Source organism: Bos taurus, chromosome 22 (assembly GCF_002263795.3).
Source record: "Bos taurus isolate L1 Dominette 01449 registration number 42190680 breed Hereford chromosome 22, ARS-UCD2.0, whole genome shotgun sequence".
NCBI lineage: Eukaryota > Metazoa > Chordata > Mammalia > Artiodactyla > Bovidae > Bos > Bos taurus.
In genome coordinates this window covers 18,974,687-18,989,569 of record NC_037349.1, presented here as the reverse complement: position 1 = coordinate 18,989,569, position 14,883 = coordinate 18,974,687, and the positions used below count along the sequence as shown (strand labels likewise).

The 14,883-nt window shown below is 41.6% G+C and overlaps 1 protein-coding gene across 3 annotated transcripts in view; it reads left to right on the top strand.

The window, feature by feature from the left end:
* The window catches only part of GRM7 (glutamate metabotropic receptor 7), a 940,532-nt gene that overhangs the window by 578,071 nt on the left and 347,578 nt on the right, over positions 1-14,883 (top strand). For all 3 annotated transcript variants that reach the window (XR_009492289.1, NM_001076055.3, XM_024982891.2), the window contains exon 5: positions 7,530-7,670. Coding sequence is in view for 2 of the 3 variants with exons in the window: in NM_001076055.3 (NP_001069523.3) it covers positions 7,530-7,670 (141 nt within the window). In the remaining variant the exon portion in view is untranslated. The remainder of the gene's footprint in view (positions 1-7,529; positions 7,671-14,883) is intronic.

Here is a 14,883-nt window from a genome sequence, read left to right as displayed (position 1 = left end):
CTTCTCCGCACCACAGCTCAAAAGCATGAATTCTTCAATGCTCTGCCTTCTTTATGATCCAGCTCTCACATCTGTACATGACTCCTGGAGAGACCAGAGCCTTGACTATATGGACCTTTTGTCAGCAAAGTGATGTATTTGCTGTTTAAAACACTTCTTTCCTGCCAAGAATCAATGATCTTCTAATTTCATGGCTACAGTCACCATCTGCAGTGATTTTAGAGCCCAAGAAGAGGAAATATGTCCCTACTTCCATCTTTTCCCCTACTACTTGCCTTGAAGTGATGGGACAAAATGCCATGATTTTAGTTTTTGTTTGTGTGTGTATTTTTTAATATTGCGTTTTAAGCTGGCTTTTTTACTCTCCTCCTTCACCCTCATCAAGAGACTCATTATTTCCTCTTCACTTTCTGCCATTAGAGTGGTATCATACGCATGTCTGAGGTTGTTGATATTTCTCCTGGTGATCTTGATTCCAGCTTGTAATTCATCCAGTCTAGCATTTTGCAGGATGTGCTGTGTATAAATTAAATAAACAGGGTAACAATAAACAACCTTGTTGTGCTCCTTTCTCAGTCCTGAACCAGTCAGTTTTTCCATGCAAGATTCTAATTGTTGCTTCTTGACCCGAATACAGGTTTCTCAATAGACGGGTAATATGGTCTGGTATTCACATCTCTCTAAGAATTTTCTCTAGTTTATTATGAGCCACACAGTCAAAGGGTTTAGCATAGTCAATGAAACAGAGGTAGATATTTTTCTGGAATTCCCTCGCTTTCTCTGTGATCCAGTGAATGTTGGCAATTTGATCTCAGGTTCCTCTGCCTTTTCTAAACCCAGCTTAAACATCTGGAAATTCTCAGTCCATGTAATGCTGAAGCCTAGCTTGCTGAATTTTGAGCATAACCTTGCTAGCATTGGGGATGAGTGAAATTGTCTGGTGGTTTGAACATTCTTTAGTATTTCCCTTCTTGGAAATTGGGATGGGGATTGACCTTTTCCAGTCCAGTGGTCACTTCTGGGTTTTCCAAATATGCTGACATATTCAGTGAAACACTTTAATAGTATCATAACTTAGGGTCCCATCACCTCTACTAGCTTTATTGGCAGCACTGCTTTCTAAGGCCTACTTGACTTCACACTCCAGAATGTATCTGGCTTTAAGTGAAAGACTACATCGTCATGGTTATCCAGATCATTAAGATCTTTTTTTATACAGTTCTTCTGTGTATTCTTTTCATCTCTTCTTGATCTCTTCTGCTTCATTTAGGTCTTTACTATTTCTGTCCTTTATTGTGCCCGTCATTGGATAAAATGTTCCTTTGATATTTCCAGTTTTCTTGACGAGATCTCTAGTCGTACTCTTTCTGTTGTTTCCCTCTATTTCTTTGCATTGTTCATTGAGGAAGGCCTTCTTGTCTTTCGTTGCTGTTCTCTGGAACTCTGCATTTAGTTGGGTGTACCTTCCCCCTTCATCTTTTCTTTGTGCTTCTCTTCTTTCCTCAGCTATTTGTAAACCCTCCCCAGAAACCACTTTGTCTTCTTCCTTTTCTTTTTCTTTGGGATGGTTTTGTTTGCTGCTCCCTGCACAGTATTATGGACCTCTGTCTATATTTCTTCAGGCACTCTGTTTACTAGATCTAACCCCTTGAATCTATTTGTCGCCTCCACTGTATATTCATAGGGAATTTGATTTAAGTCGTACTTGACTGGTTTAGTGGTCTTCCCCAGTTTCTTTAGTTTAAGCCTGAATCTTGCTGAGGCTGATGATCTGAGCCACAGTCAACCCCAGGTCTTATTTTTACTGACTGTATTGCTACATCATCAGCAACAAAGAATGTAGTCAATCAGATTTCGGTATTGACCATTTAGTGATATCCATGTGTAAAGTTGTCTCTTGTGTTGTTGGGAGAGAATGTTTGCAATGACCAGGGCATTCTCTTGGCAGAAATCTGTTAGCCTTTACCCTGCTTCATCTTGTACTCCAGGACCAAACTTGCCTGTTACCCCAGGTATCTTAACTTCCTGCCTCTGCATTCCAATCTCCTATGATGAATAGAATATAGTTTTTTGATGCTAGTTCTAGGAAGTCTTCTAGGTATTCATAGAACTCATCACCTTCAGCTTCTTTGGCATTGGTGGTTGGGCCATAGACTTGGATTACTGTGGTATTGAATGGTTTGCCTTGGAAATGAACTGAGATCATTCTGTCGTTTTTAAGGTTGCACCCAAGTACTGCATTTCAGACACTTTTTTTGATTATGAGGGCTACTCCATTCCTTCTATGGGATTCTTGCCCACAGTAGTAGACATAATGAATTAAATTCACTATTTTCCATCCATTTTAGTTCACTGATTCCTAAGGTGTCAATTATTTACTTTTGCCATCTCCTGCTTGACCACACCCAATTTACCTTGATTCCTGGACCTAGAATTCCAGGTTCCTATGCAATATTGTTTTTACAGCATCGGATTTTACTTTCATCACCAGACACATCCACAATTGAACATTGCTTCCGCTTTAGCCCAGCCACTTCATTTTGGGGCTATTGGTAACTCTCCTCCACTCTTTTCAGTAGCTTATTGGACACCTTCCAATCTAGGGGGCTCATCTTTCAGTGTTAGATCTTTTTACCTTTTTATACAGTTCATTGAGTTCTCATGTTTAAGATACTGGAGTGGTTTGCCATTCCCTCCTCCAGTGAATCATGTTTTGTCAGAACTCTCCACTATGACCCGTCTGTCTTGGGTGGCCCTACACAGCATGACTCATAACTTCATTGAGTTACACAAGCCCTTTGCCACGACAAGGCAGTGATCCATGAAGGGGATATTCCTAAGGCATAGCTATTCCATGTGAATGAATGTCCTATCTCTGCTCTTATCTGCTCCCTGGTTTTCCTTTTTTTTTTCTACCTACGTATCTACTCTCTCCAGGAAGCCCTCTCTGACTCCCTAACACAGTTCTGTCTCTGTGCTCCCCAAACATCATGTACCCTTCTTTCATAGAAGCCATCATAGTTGTAATTTTATATTTATTTAAATGGTGCTTGTTAAGTCTATCTTCTCCATCAGACTGGCTCTTAATCTCATGAAGGGCCATGTATGTTTTAATCCCAAGGTCTGCGAGTACAGAGAAGAGTACCTGTCACAGGGTAGCTGCTCCATAAATGTTTAATGGATGAGTGTGTTTACTAAAGAACAGTTCGTATTTTACTGGAGCAGGCACAGTGCTGAGTGCTTGACACATAGTGGATTGTAAAGACCCACAGATCCGTAGCAGGTCTCCTATGGGTTAGCAGTTCCAGTCTCTAGAAAACCATCCAAAAGCCAGTTTATGCTAGGTTGGTACCTGGCTAAGGGCTCTGAGTTTTCCTTGAAGGCGATGGGCCTTCAGAAAAGGTAATTAACGTGTGACCAAAATTGGGGTCTGGCTGCTTGCCACTCAAAAGCCAATAAAGAGGCGCAACTCGTGAAAAGAAAAGTTTGCTTTATTTCAGAGGCCAGCAACCAGGGCCAAGGGCAGACTTGTGTCCAAAGGTCAGCTCCTCCACTGACAATCAGTGGGCAAGAGCGTTTAAAGGGGACTTTCAGGGGTGCACAGGCAGAGGAGGGGCTACATGCAGAAACAGCACAGTCAGCTCTGACAGTCATCTGCAAGTTGATCATGCCATGGTCTGATAGTGTCATCTCAGCTGTTTTGAGTACAGTTAACCTTTAGTTCCAGGGTCAATGTGATCCCACTTTGTTGAGGCCAGTTCTCAGAATTGTGGCAGCGTATGTCATGGCTACACTCTGGTTATCATGTAATTAACTTCTTCCACATCGTGGGGGTTTCAGTATCTATAAGACAGCTCACAGGACATGGCTCAGAATATTATCTGTAACACTTAAGGAGGAACTAAAGGCTCTTGACTTTGTTTAATGCCTAAACTATTGTTATTTTGTCCTGCTTGACTCTTTTCCTTTCCTTCTGCATTTTCTCACTTCTCTGATTAAGCTTACTCTTTGGGTAAAGTTCTTCTACAGGCAAAAGCAGGCAGATGACATGCGGTGAGAAGAACCGTAGGGTCCTGCTCCATTTCAAAGGCACAAGGCTATTTCAGGTTAGCTTCTTAGAATCATTAAAACATTGAACCAGGATGAAAATTCCTGAGGTGGGGAGTCCAGGGCATTAACTGGAGACATGGGTGAGGAACACAGTCTTTGAGGCTGCAAAGGAGCTCCAGGCAACAATGGAGCAAAGACAGTAGGAAAATTCACTCATAGGCCACCCAGCACCCTCCACCTCCCCCCAGCCATCTGCAGGCCACAGGAGGCAAAGCATGGCTCCTGCCATGCTGAGCAAGGTATGGTGCGAAGCAGAAGTCTCAACTGCAAAATGAAGACTCTGGCATCTGAACCAGGGCAAACATTCAAGGTTGAGAAGGTAACAACGCTGAGAGTTAACAAATTGGGCTGAACCCACTTGAATCCCAGCTGTGGAGACTCCAGAGTTTCTCTCGAGCCCTGCTTCTCACAATCTAGGCAACAAGAGCAACACCTGGAGCTTGTTAAAAACCCAGGATTGGAGAAGCCCTGCTTCTCAAAACCCAAGCTTCATGCACAGCACCTGGGGCTTGTTAAAATCACAGCCTCTTTGGTTTCACCCAGAGCCTCCGCATCTTATGAAATGCCCAGCAAAGTTGGTCACTCATTCCTGGGGGGGCATGAAAGCCAAATTCAGCCTACAGGTGAGTCCCTGCTGTGAGAAAGAAACTGAGAGTGAACTTGGTGTGTGAGGAAAGGATGGCAGTTGTGACGAGGGAAGCCTGCTACTTGTCCTCTTTCTGTTAGAGTGCAGGCTTTCTGGGAATCGTTGGTTCTAGAGGGAGGAACCTGCTGCTTTCTCACGCTCGCCAGCGTGTTCACTAGCTGCCCCTTGGTCCTTCCTGACCCAGCATGTCTTTGCATTTCCAGCAGATAACAGGCTGAAGAGAGAGGTGTTTTGAAGTGATGGACTTTTTCAGTGATGAGGATTCCTCTGAAGATGTTTTCTTCTGAGCTGGGGAATGTAGGTATGGATGCAATGTTTTGAGCCATTTTAGAAGCTGCTCTTCTGAGTCTGGTTTGAGGCTCAGACCTGTGGCATGTGGCCAGGGAGTTTATTTCTATGTGTGTTCTTTTGAGGCTGTGTCTTCCTTAAGGGTGTGTTGTTCAGGGCTCAGGGTGCTGTGCCTAGGCAGGAGCATTTCACTTTGTCTGTGGCTGCAGAAATAAACCACCTCAACTATCAGTGATTGAGAAGACGAGTCACCCCAGTTCTGTAGCCGGGGATGGTCTCGGCCGAGTGGTTCTGCTGCCGTCAGCAGCAGGGGTGCGAGGTTCCAGAGAGGCTTGGCTGAGAGGGTTGGGGTCTGTCTGGGCTCTTCTCTTTGCACATGGTTTCCTATCCCCCAGGCATTCCTGTTAGAGCCTGGTAGCTGGATTCCAAGCAGGAGACTCTCACAAGGAAGGGGCGCAGTGAGGAAAGGGTTTTCCAGACTATTTGCATCACACATGCCAATGGTGCATGAACAAAAAAGCCACCTCCATAAGAGGGGATGTCACAGGGCATGGAGCTTAGGAAGTATGGTCTGCGGGGCCTCCAGGGCCACTGTTGCTCCCCTCTCTCAGATGGAGGGGCAAAGATGGAAAGAGAAATGAAAGTTTAGTCACCTGTGTGAGTGGATGTGTGTATTTACATGACCAAGGGTGTATGTGCAGTATTCCTGGAAACTTTTGGGGACTCACCTGTGTTTTTCACAGAGATTCCTTTTATGTAGGAATTGTCATTTTACTGAACAGTCATTTGGTCTCAGGGTTATGGGAGAAGAGTGAGGCAGGAGGGGACCTCCAGCAGACTCACGAGTCTGTCAGTACCAAGATCAGGCTGAGATCAGACGCTATAGCTTGATTACATCAAATCAATGAAGTCAGGAGCATAGAAAGACTAGATACTGGGTCAAGGATTGTGTTCTGACAACACCCTAGAAAATAAGCAAGAGATGTAGACTATTCTTTTTATTTTCCCTAAAATATTATGCAGTCTCCTTTTTTCTTTGCTGTTTCTTTGTCTCATTTACTTATTTCAAGTTTTCCACTTATAGTAGGGTTACTGTGTATTGAGCCAGGAAGATAGTGTGGATAAAAATAAATCAATGTGCTCCTCTTGTGAAATTTAGTTGTGACCCCCCCCCCTTTCCTTAGGGCTTTAAATAAGTTTAACTTTGAATGATTTAATTAATGTGAAAATAAATCCACCTTCTGTGGTTCTTGATCTTAAAACCAGTGAGTTTCCAAAGTGTTGCCATGGCTAGAAAATAGATGCTGTGAGGGAAACAGGTAGTGCGGTTTTCATTCTACAAGTAAATGAAAGGGAAATAAGACCACTCCAGCCTGTACTTGTTCATGTTTCCATGACTTACTGAGATTTGTGGAGTTGGGATTCAATGCCCGCTCTTCTGATTCTGAGTCCAATTTGATTCTTGAAGGACCATTGGATCATTTAAGGCTGAACCATACTAACGAGGTAGCTAAAGATTTCCTAGGAACTTATACTCTCAAGTCTGTTCATCTAATGCTCTTCATAAACAGCTTTACACTCATGTTAGGGTCAGTTTACCTATGATCTCTACATAAACTCACTTTTTGAGTGGAAAGTCAGTTCCATAATGGATCTTTACTAAATGCAGGAAGGTTCTTAGAATGATAATCACAGGTCATAACTTACATGATTAGGGATGCAGAATATGGCATAATGATTGACCTTAGGCATGGTGCTGTTTCTTCTCATATGACTATATTAAGTTGCTAAGTCACGTTTGACTCTTTGTGACTCCATGCACTATAGCCTGCCAGGCTCCTCTGTCCATGGGCTTCTCCAGGCAAGAATACTGGAGTGGGTTCCCATTCCCTCCTCCAGGAGATCTTAGCAACCCAGGGATTGAATCCCTAGTCTATTACAGGTAGATTCTTCACCATCTGAGCCACCAGGGAAAGCCCTATTTCTTCTAAGGCTCTGTTTTTTCCCTGGCATAATGGAAGTGGTAGCAGCTGGCACACAGGTTGTTAAGAAAGAACAACCTTTCATTTCTCAGTGAATGAAAGAAAGAACCGACGTCAAGCAGAGTCTGGCCCATAGTAAGTACGGGAATGATCACTTATTATCTCAGTGATGATAAAGATGCTTTGTCCCTGGTCTAGTTCCCAAGAGGCACAAGGGATGCTGTTGTCATCATATTATCGCTAAGATCTGTAACTCAGATTTCACTGTGAAATGTCATTTGTCCGCCACGCATCTGCCTGACAGAATGAAGTAAAGATTTAGCCATGTGTGTTGGCATTAGAATTTTTTACCTTTTTCTTATTCTTTTTTTTTTTTTTTGATTGACACAAAAGAGCAAGCATCCAGTCCACTAAAACAAAGAAAAACTATTATTGGTATTTTTATTTCCAAATGTTCCAGCAGTGCCCCGCAAGCAATGACCTTTTCATTTAACTCTGTTTAGGGTTCGATGCCTATTTTACATCCCGCACTCTTGAAAACAATCGAAGAAATGTGTGGTTTGCCGAATACTGGGAGGAAAACTTCAACTGCAAGCTGACGATTAGTGGGTCAAAGAAAGAAGACACAGATCGCAAATGCACAGGTAATCTCATTCTCGTTGTCCTTCTCCTGTTACTCTACGTGGCCAGCATTGAAATTTCTGTAGAGCTGACAGAAGGAAGCTTGGCTGGAGACAAATTGAAAAAGTAAATTGAATCTTACTAGATTATTCAGAAAATGGAACAGGAGCATGAGTCTTGCAGGACAAAAACACTACAGACAAGAATGTATTCTTTTCGGCCTGTCCATCTAGTGATAATTGACATTTTCATTGATTCTTTGAATTCAAAAGGGGTCATGTTGCCTTGAATGCTTTTGCTGATAAATATTAGTTCATGTTGTAGCCAGGAGTATAAAGTCATTTTCACAGAGGTTTAAATCTCTTACCAATTCCATATTAGCATCAGAATGAATGGTCAGCAGAGACATGACTAAAAATGCTAAAATAACATCTTTGATGAAGGAAACAAAGTGTATGTTGGGGTCAGAGTAATGAGGATTTCAGTGGATTTTCATAATGTCCAAATTGAGTTACCTGCTATTTAAAATATGCTTTAAGATACTAAGCCTCATATATAATCTTATATAAGTATTCTAAATAAGAAGCACAAGTGTTTACCATTTATTTATGTGTAGTCCATAATCAGAAAGCAGAATCACATATTTATTCATGGATTCATTCATAAATACGTATTGAGTGACTCCTTTCTACTCATCACTGTGCCAGGTCCTCCTGATCCAATGGGGAGTAAACCAAGTAAGTAAACCATGCTTTCATGCTGCTAGAGAAAGTAGGGGGGAAATCTACATTATTCCAGTGACCTTTCTATGAATACATAATTATATACTGTAATAAATATTCTGAGAGTGTATGGGCATATAATCAAGGAATTTTACTCATCTTAAAGGTAGAAGCTTTCTCAAAAGATGAGTAGACACTGGCTGGTTAGGAATGGAGAAGAACAGGCTGGAGAGTTTCTGAGAGAGGAAGAGCATGGCACAGGGCTCATAGCAGGAAAAATGATGATGCCTCAGAGGACTTGAAAAGCAGAAAAACATGCTCTAAAGAGAATAGGATGCATGTGTGAGTCAAAGCTGGATGTATAAAGATATGGACAAAGGAATAAGCTGTGATGGGACATGTGTGGATTTGGGTCTTTATCCTTCGGATACTGGAAATCGGGGGAGATCTTGAACCAGGGTGTAGCCTATCCTGCCGTCTTACCACCTAGCCCTGTATTACATAACATTCACCGATTTTATGCTTAAGTGGCTTCAACATTTGCAAAGATGACCTTGAGGTAGCACAAACACTGAAATGTCTTTAGTATGATCAAGAAAGAGACCTTCATATTGTATATACTCATGAGGAGTCTTTCTCTGCAATGTAGGTCTTTAAATATTGGCCATCCAGATATTATAGATTCACCCATTCAGCAACATCTCACACGCTAGTAAAGTAATGCTCAAAATTCTCCAAGCCAGGCTTCAGCAATACGTGAACCGTGAACTTCCTGATGTTCAAGCTGGTTTTAGAAAAGGCAGAGGAACCAGAGATCAAATTGCCAACATCTGCTGGATCACAGAAAAAGCAAGAGAGTTCCAGAAAAACATCTATTTCTGCTTTATTGACTATGACAAAGCCTTTGACTGTGTGGATCACAATAAACTGTGGAAAATTCTGAAAGAGATGGGAATACCAGACCACCTGACCTGCCTCTTGAGAAATCTGTATGCAGGTCAGGAAGCAACAGTTACAACTGGACATGGAACAACAGACTGGTTCCAAATAGGAAAAGGAGTTCATCAAGGCTGTATATTGTCACCCTGTTTATTTAACTTCTATGCAGAGTACATCATGGGAAGTGCTGGACTGGCAGAAACACAAGCTGGAATCAAGATTGCCGGGAGAAATATCAGTAACCTCAGATATGCAGATGACACCACCCTTATGGCAGAAAGTGAAGAGGAACTCAAAAGCCTCTTGATGAAAGTGAAAGTGGAGAGTGAAAAAGTTGGCTTAAAGCTCAACATTCAGAAAATGAAGATCATGGCATCCGGTCCCACCACTTCATGGGAAATAGATGGGGAAACAGTGGAAACGGTGTCAGACTTTATTTTTTGGGGCTCCAAAATCACTACAGATGGTGACTGCAGTCATGAAATTAAAAGACGCTTACTCCTTAGAAGGCAAGTTATAACCAACCTAGATAGCATATTCAAAAGCAGACATTACTTTGCCAACAAAGGTCTGTCTAGTCAAGGCTATGGTTTTTCCTGTGGTCATGTATGGATGTGAGAGTTGGACTGTGAAGAAGGCTGAGCACTGAAGAATTGATGCTTTTGAACTGTGGTGTTGGAGAAGACTCTTGAGAGTCCCTTGGACTGCAAGGAGATCCAACCAGTCCATTCTGAAGGAGATCAGCCCTGGGATTTCTTTGGAAGGAATGATGCTAAAGCTGAAACTCCAGTACTTTGGCCACCTCATGCAAAGAGTTGACTCATTGGAAAAGACTCTGATGCTGGGAGGGATTGGGGGCAGGAGGAGAAGGGGACGATAGAGGATGAGATAGCTGGATGGCATCACCAACTCGATGGACATGAGTCTGAGTAACTCCGGAAGTTGGTGATGGACAGGGAGGCCTGGCGTGCTGCGATTCATGGGGTCACAAAGAGTCAGACGCGACTGATCTGATCTGAATGTATATTGAGCACAGTACTAAAATACCATGAATGGTGTGAGGATGCTGAAATTTAGACCTTTACTTCAAGGAGTGTTGTTTGTGTGTGTGTGTGTATGTATGCATGTGAAGAATGTGTGTGTGTATATATGCATTTGAAGAAGGGGAGATAAGATATAAAGAGACATGAGTTACAATAATGATTTGAAAAATCTGTACAATACACAACTGGATGTGTGACTCAGTTACCTAGAATATCAGATTAACCACATTCTCTGGACCATAGTGTATAACAACAGTGTTGTCAGTAATAGGATCCTTATAACGTTGTAGGGGGTTGGGGAGAAAAAAAAATTAATTCAATGTTGACTAGACCTAGGTGACACAAAGCTTTCAAGTGGAAACCGAAAAATTAGTTTGACATGTGGATAATTTGTCTCTATGACAGGGGACATCCAAATGTGCTGGAAGTATCCAAATGATTGATGACAGTTTTCTGGCTCTTTCTGACATTTGATGTTTTGTAGAGTCTGAAAGGGGGACTGAATGCTCTAATGGCCATTAGGATCATTCTCAGGCCCATCTCCAGTCTGTATAGATACTCTAACCAGACTGTTTTGTCTGCAGTCATATTTTAGTGCTGATTATCGAGAGTTTAAGTTTATAAAAACATGCAAGCTCATTATCCAAACCACTACTTTCAGAAATAGAAACAGCAGTGTTTGTGTTCTCATATCATGCTTCCTCCATGCGAAGAGTCCATGATCACATCTGCTAAATTACCTGTGACCCCAAATTATGTAAATATCTTCTGTTTTCTTACTTCCCACTTCCCTTGCAGTAGCAGCTGCCATCCTATGTGAAGGTAGATGTTACCACTATCAGTGTGTCTTTCGTTCTTCCCATTATTGGCTATAAGAACATGGCTGGTCTGTGCTTGTTATTATTTCTTATACTTTCTTTGCCCAAATTCAACTAAACTTGTATTTTCTTTGAAAGTATCCCCAAAATACTATTTCAAAAATCCTGACACTTTGGAACTTGGAAAAATGGGGGAAAGGACAGACTGAGATTTGCTAGATCACAGGGAAAGAAAACATGGAGAGAAATGACATAATAAATGTATTAATGAGAATTCTAGCATTGAGAAATTGTTTTAATTAAAGAGTGGATGGGAGTGCCATCCACTTAAGTGCCATTGGTGCACTTAAGGATATGGGGTGATGTGAGGCAAAACTTGTGTTGGTATCAGATTTTGAAGCATCAAGAGAATGGGCACGTGGGGAAGAAGCAACCAGAGGTGGAGGCAGGCTGAATCATCTGGCAGTGCAGAGAGTGTAGTTAGTAGATGTCTTGACCTGAGGACTGCAGAAAACAGCCCCCTTCGCATATCTGTCTGTGACTGGTCTCTGCTGAAAAAGAAGAAAGTCTTGAAATATCCATTCCTAGTATTTGGACACAAACTAGCATGCACGCCTTTTTTTTTCTGGAATATATATTCTCTTTAGCCATCAGTTCAGTTCAGTCGCTCAGTCATGTCCGACTCTTTGTGACCTCATGAATCGCAGCACACCAGGCCTCCCTGTCCATCACCAACTCCCGGAGTTCACTCAGACTCACGTCCATCGAGTCGGTGATGCCATCGAGCCATCTCATCCTCTGTCATCCCCTTCTCCTTCTGCCCCTAATCCCTCCCAGCATCAGAGTCTTTTCCAATGAGTCAACTCTTCGCATGAGGTGGCCAAAGTATTGGAGTTTCAGCTTTAGCATCAGTGCTTCCAAAGAACACCCAGGACTGATCTCCTTTAGCCATCATGAGCTACTTATTATCTATTAGTTCCAAGTAGTCTTGGATCATTCAAGATAATTACATAAGTTATCTGGTCAGATGAGTCTTAAAGATGAGGTGTGGTATCCATAACTATTTAGAGAGAGCAAGTCCCTGAGATCAGGGGAAAACAGTGAGATCTAAAAGACCCAAGATGGTACAAAGTCACAAAAAGGAGAATAATTGTTAAACAAGAAATTATCATTAAAAAAAAAAAAAACTGTGTATGCTTTATAATTTAATGTGCTGTTACTTGTGCATAGATTCTTTTTTTAATTTAAATGTATTTATTTTATTTTTTAAATTTAATTTTATTTTTAAACTTTACATAATTGTATTAGTTTTGCCAAATATCAAAATGAATCCATCACAGGTATACATGTGCATAGATTCTTATAGGAACTTACGTGAACAACCATATAATTTCTATTCCTGTAAATTTTCCGTATGCACTTAAAGTCACCTTCAAACAAGGAAAGCTACCACATTCCTCAGTGTTTTAACAAATCCCAACTTTCCCTGATACCCAGTTCCAAGATCTCTCAACACTGAGAACTGGACATTCTTCATGCCGCCTTCCCCAGAGGTTGCCTAATTGTTACTGATATAAATTAAGACTCGCCAGGGACCGATGCTGCTTATTGGTTGCCTTGGCTGCCCTTCCCCAAGGGGTCATGTCCTTGAGATTTGTTGGTGTTTTAAGCTGTCACAGAAAGCACAAACTCTACCTGACAGGTACTAATGCCATTCACGCTACTTCGTGGAAGAGTTCCGTCTCCTTATGCATGCAGTGGCAGCTACATACGTCATAGAGGAGGTCATTTTAGATAGTTCATTATAGATTATGTGTCACATGTGAAAAGAAAGAGCGGATGTGATATGTTTTTCAGGTTAAATGTATACTCTGCCACCCCCGCCCCACTGGGTAAGTGTTCACCCTTAATGCTCACCAGTATGTTGCTGACATAGAGACCAAGCCAGTGTATGATCTCTTTGGGAATAGTATGTTTTTGTGGAGATACCAAGGTCAAAAGAAGTAGGAAAACACATAAAGTGATGTGTCTGCAGAAGAGATTGAGGCCATCTTGACATCAGAAAAATCACTCTACCAAAATGGTTGTGAAACTGTCTGTCATGAAAGAGGCTAGGACTGTGTTCCAGGGCTGTATCTTCACATCCCTGTGGGAGATTGGAAAATATTGCTTAACCTCTCAAAGCTTTTCCTCATCTTTGAGATGGGAATAAGAAAAGTTTACTTCCAAAGTTATTGTGGGGATTAAATTAGATCACTCAAACAGGGGATCTAAAATGATATCATTATGTAGTAATAGCTCAGTGATGGCAAGTGTCTGCTGTTCTGGGCTGAAAGCAGTTACCTGGGATGTAGGGGTGGCAGGTCATGAAGATCCTACTGCCTTATGTCAGTCCTATGGAAAATCAGCATGCATATCAAATTCTAACAGGAAAATAAAGTCAAGGATTTGAATAAGCATGTATGTATACACAGGAGATTCTCACTGGAGTGCACATTGCACAGCAATGTACAGAGGCATTGAACAGTTTGTAGGCAGGCAACATTAAACTTTGTTACAAATGGAATGATGGAATGAGGCTCAAAGATTATTTAATTTCAGCGCCAGAAGGACTTCCCTGGTGACTCAGATGGTAAAGAATCTACCTTCAATGAAGGAGACTCGGGTTCAATCCCTGGGTTGGGAAGATTCCCCTAGAGATGGGAATGGCAACCCACTCCAGTATTCTTGCCTGGAGAATTCCATGGACAGAGGAGCCTGGAGGGTTACAGTCCACTGGGTTACAAAGAGTCAGACATGACTGAGTGACTAACGCACACACACATGCACACACTCACTGGTAGAGTGTCCCCAACCATTTTTGGACTTTGGACTTGCTGAACACCTCCTGCCTCAACTTTTGTACCATTTATCCCTGACGCACCATATCCCTATGTGGTTAGTAGCATCCCCAAGGTCTTTGCTTGTAAACCCATTATTTAAAGTCAGAAGGTCCTGAAAATCTGAATGTGCTTGCCTGTGGCAGTCCATAAAAATTATCACTGTGTCATATTTTAAGGCTCACACAGACATTTGTCTAACTAACATTATCGTCCTGCCAAATGTCACTTTGTAAATACTGATTCATCAGAATTATCTCTGTTGAAAAGAAGGAACTCAGCATTTAGAAATCCATCATCCCATGAAGGGATAATTTGACTTTCAGAGATTTGTTCTTCTTTTGAGATGACAGAGGAAGAATAAATTGGTGACATATTTTTTGTTTTGTTTTGTGGCAAAAATATAATGTATTCCAATTTCAATTGGAATACAATTGAAATGTATTCCATGTCTGGAATTCAGTCGATCATGACTGCAGCAACTTAGCCCACACACACATTTTCAAGTCACACAATAGGCAAATTCAGTTTTGATCTGAGTCACTAATCAACCAATATTTACTGTGGATGTATATCAGGGGCCAGAGAGTATCCTTTGGTAAATGTCCATGTTTTGGGAGGCCAGTATCATTAAGCTGTGTTTACACCTTACTTGTCAAAATTAATAGTTTAAGTAAAGGCCACTCTATTGGGAGTGGGAGGTGGCAAAACCCTATTAAGAAGTGCTGTTAGTGAAAATGGATTAAAGATCTAAATGTAAGATCAAAAACTCCTAGAGGAAAACATAGGCAAAACACTCACTGACATAAATCACCACAGGATCCTTTATGACCCA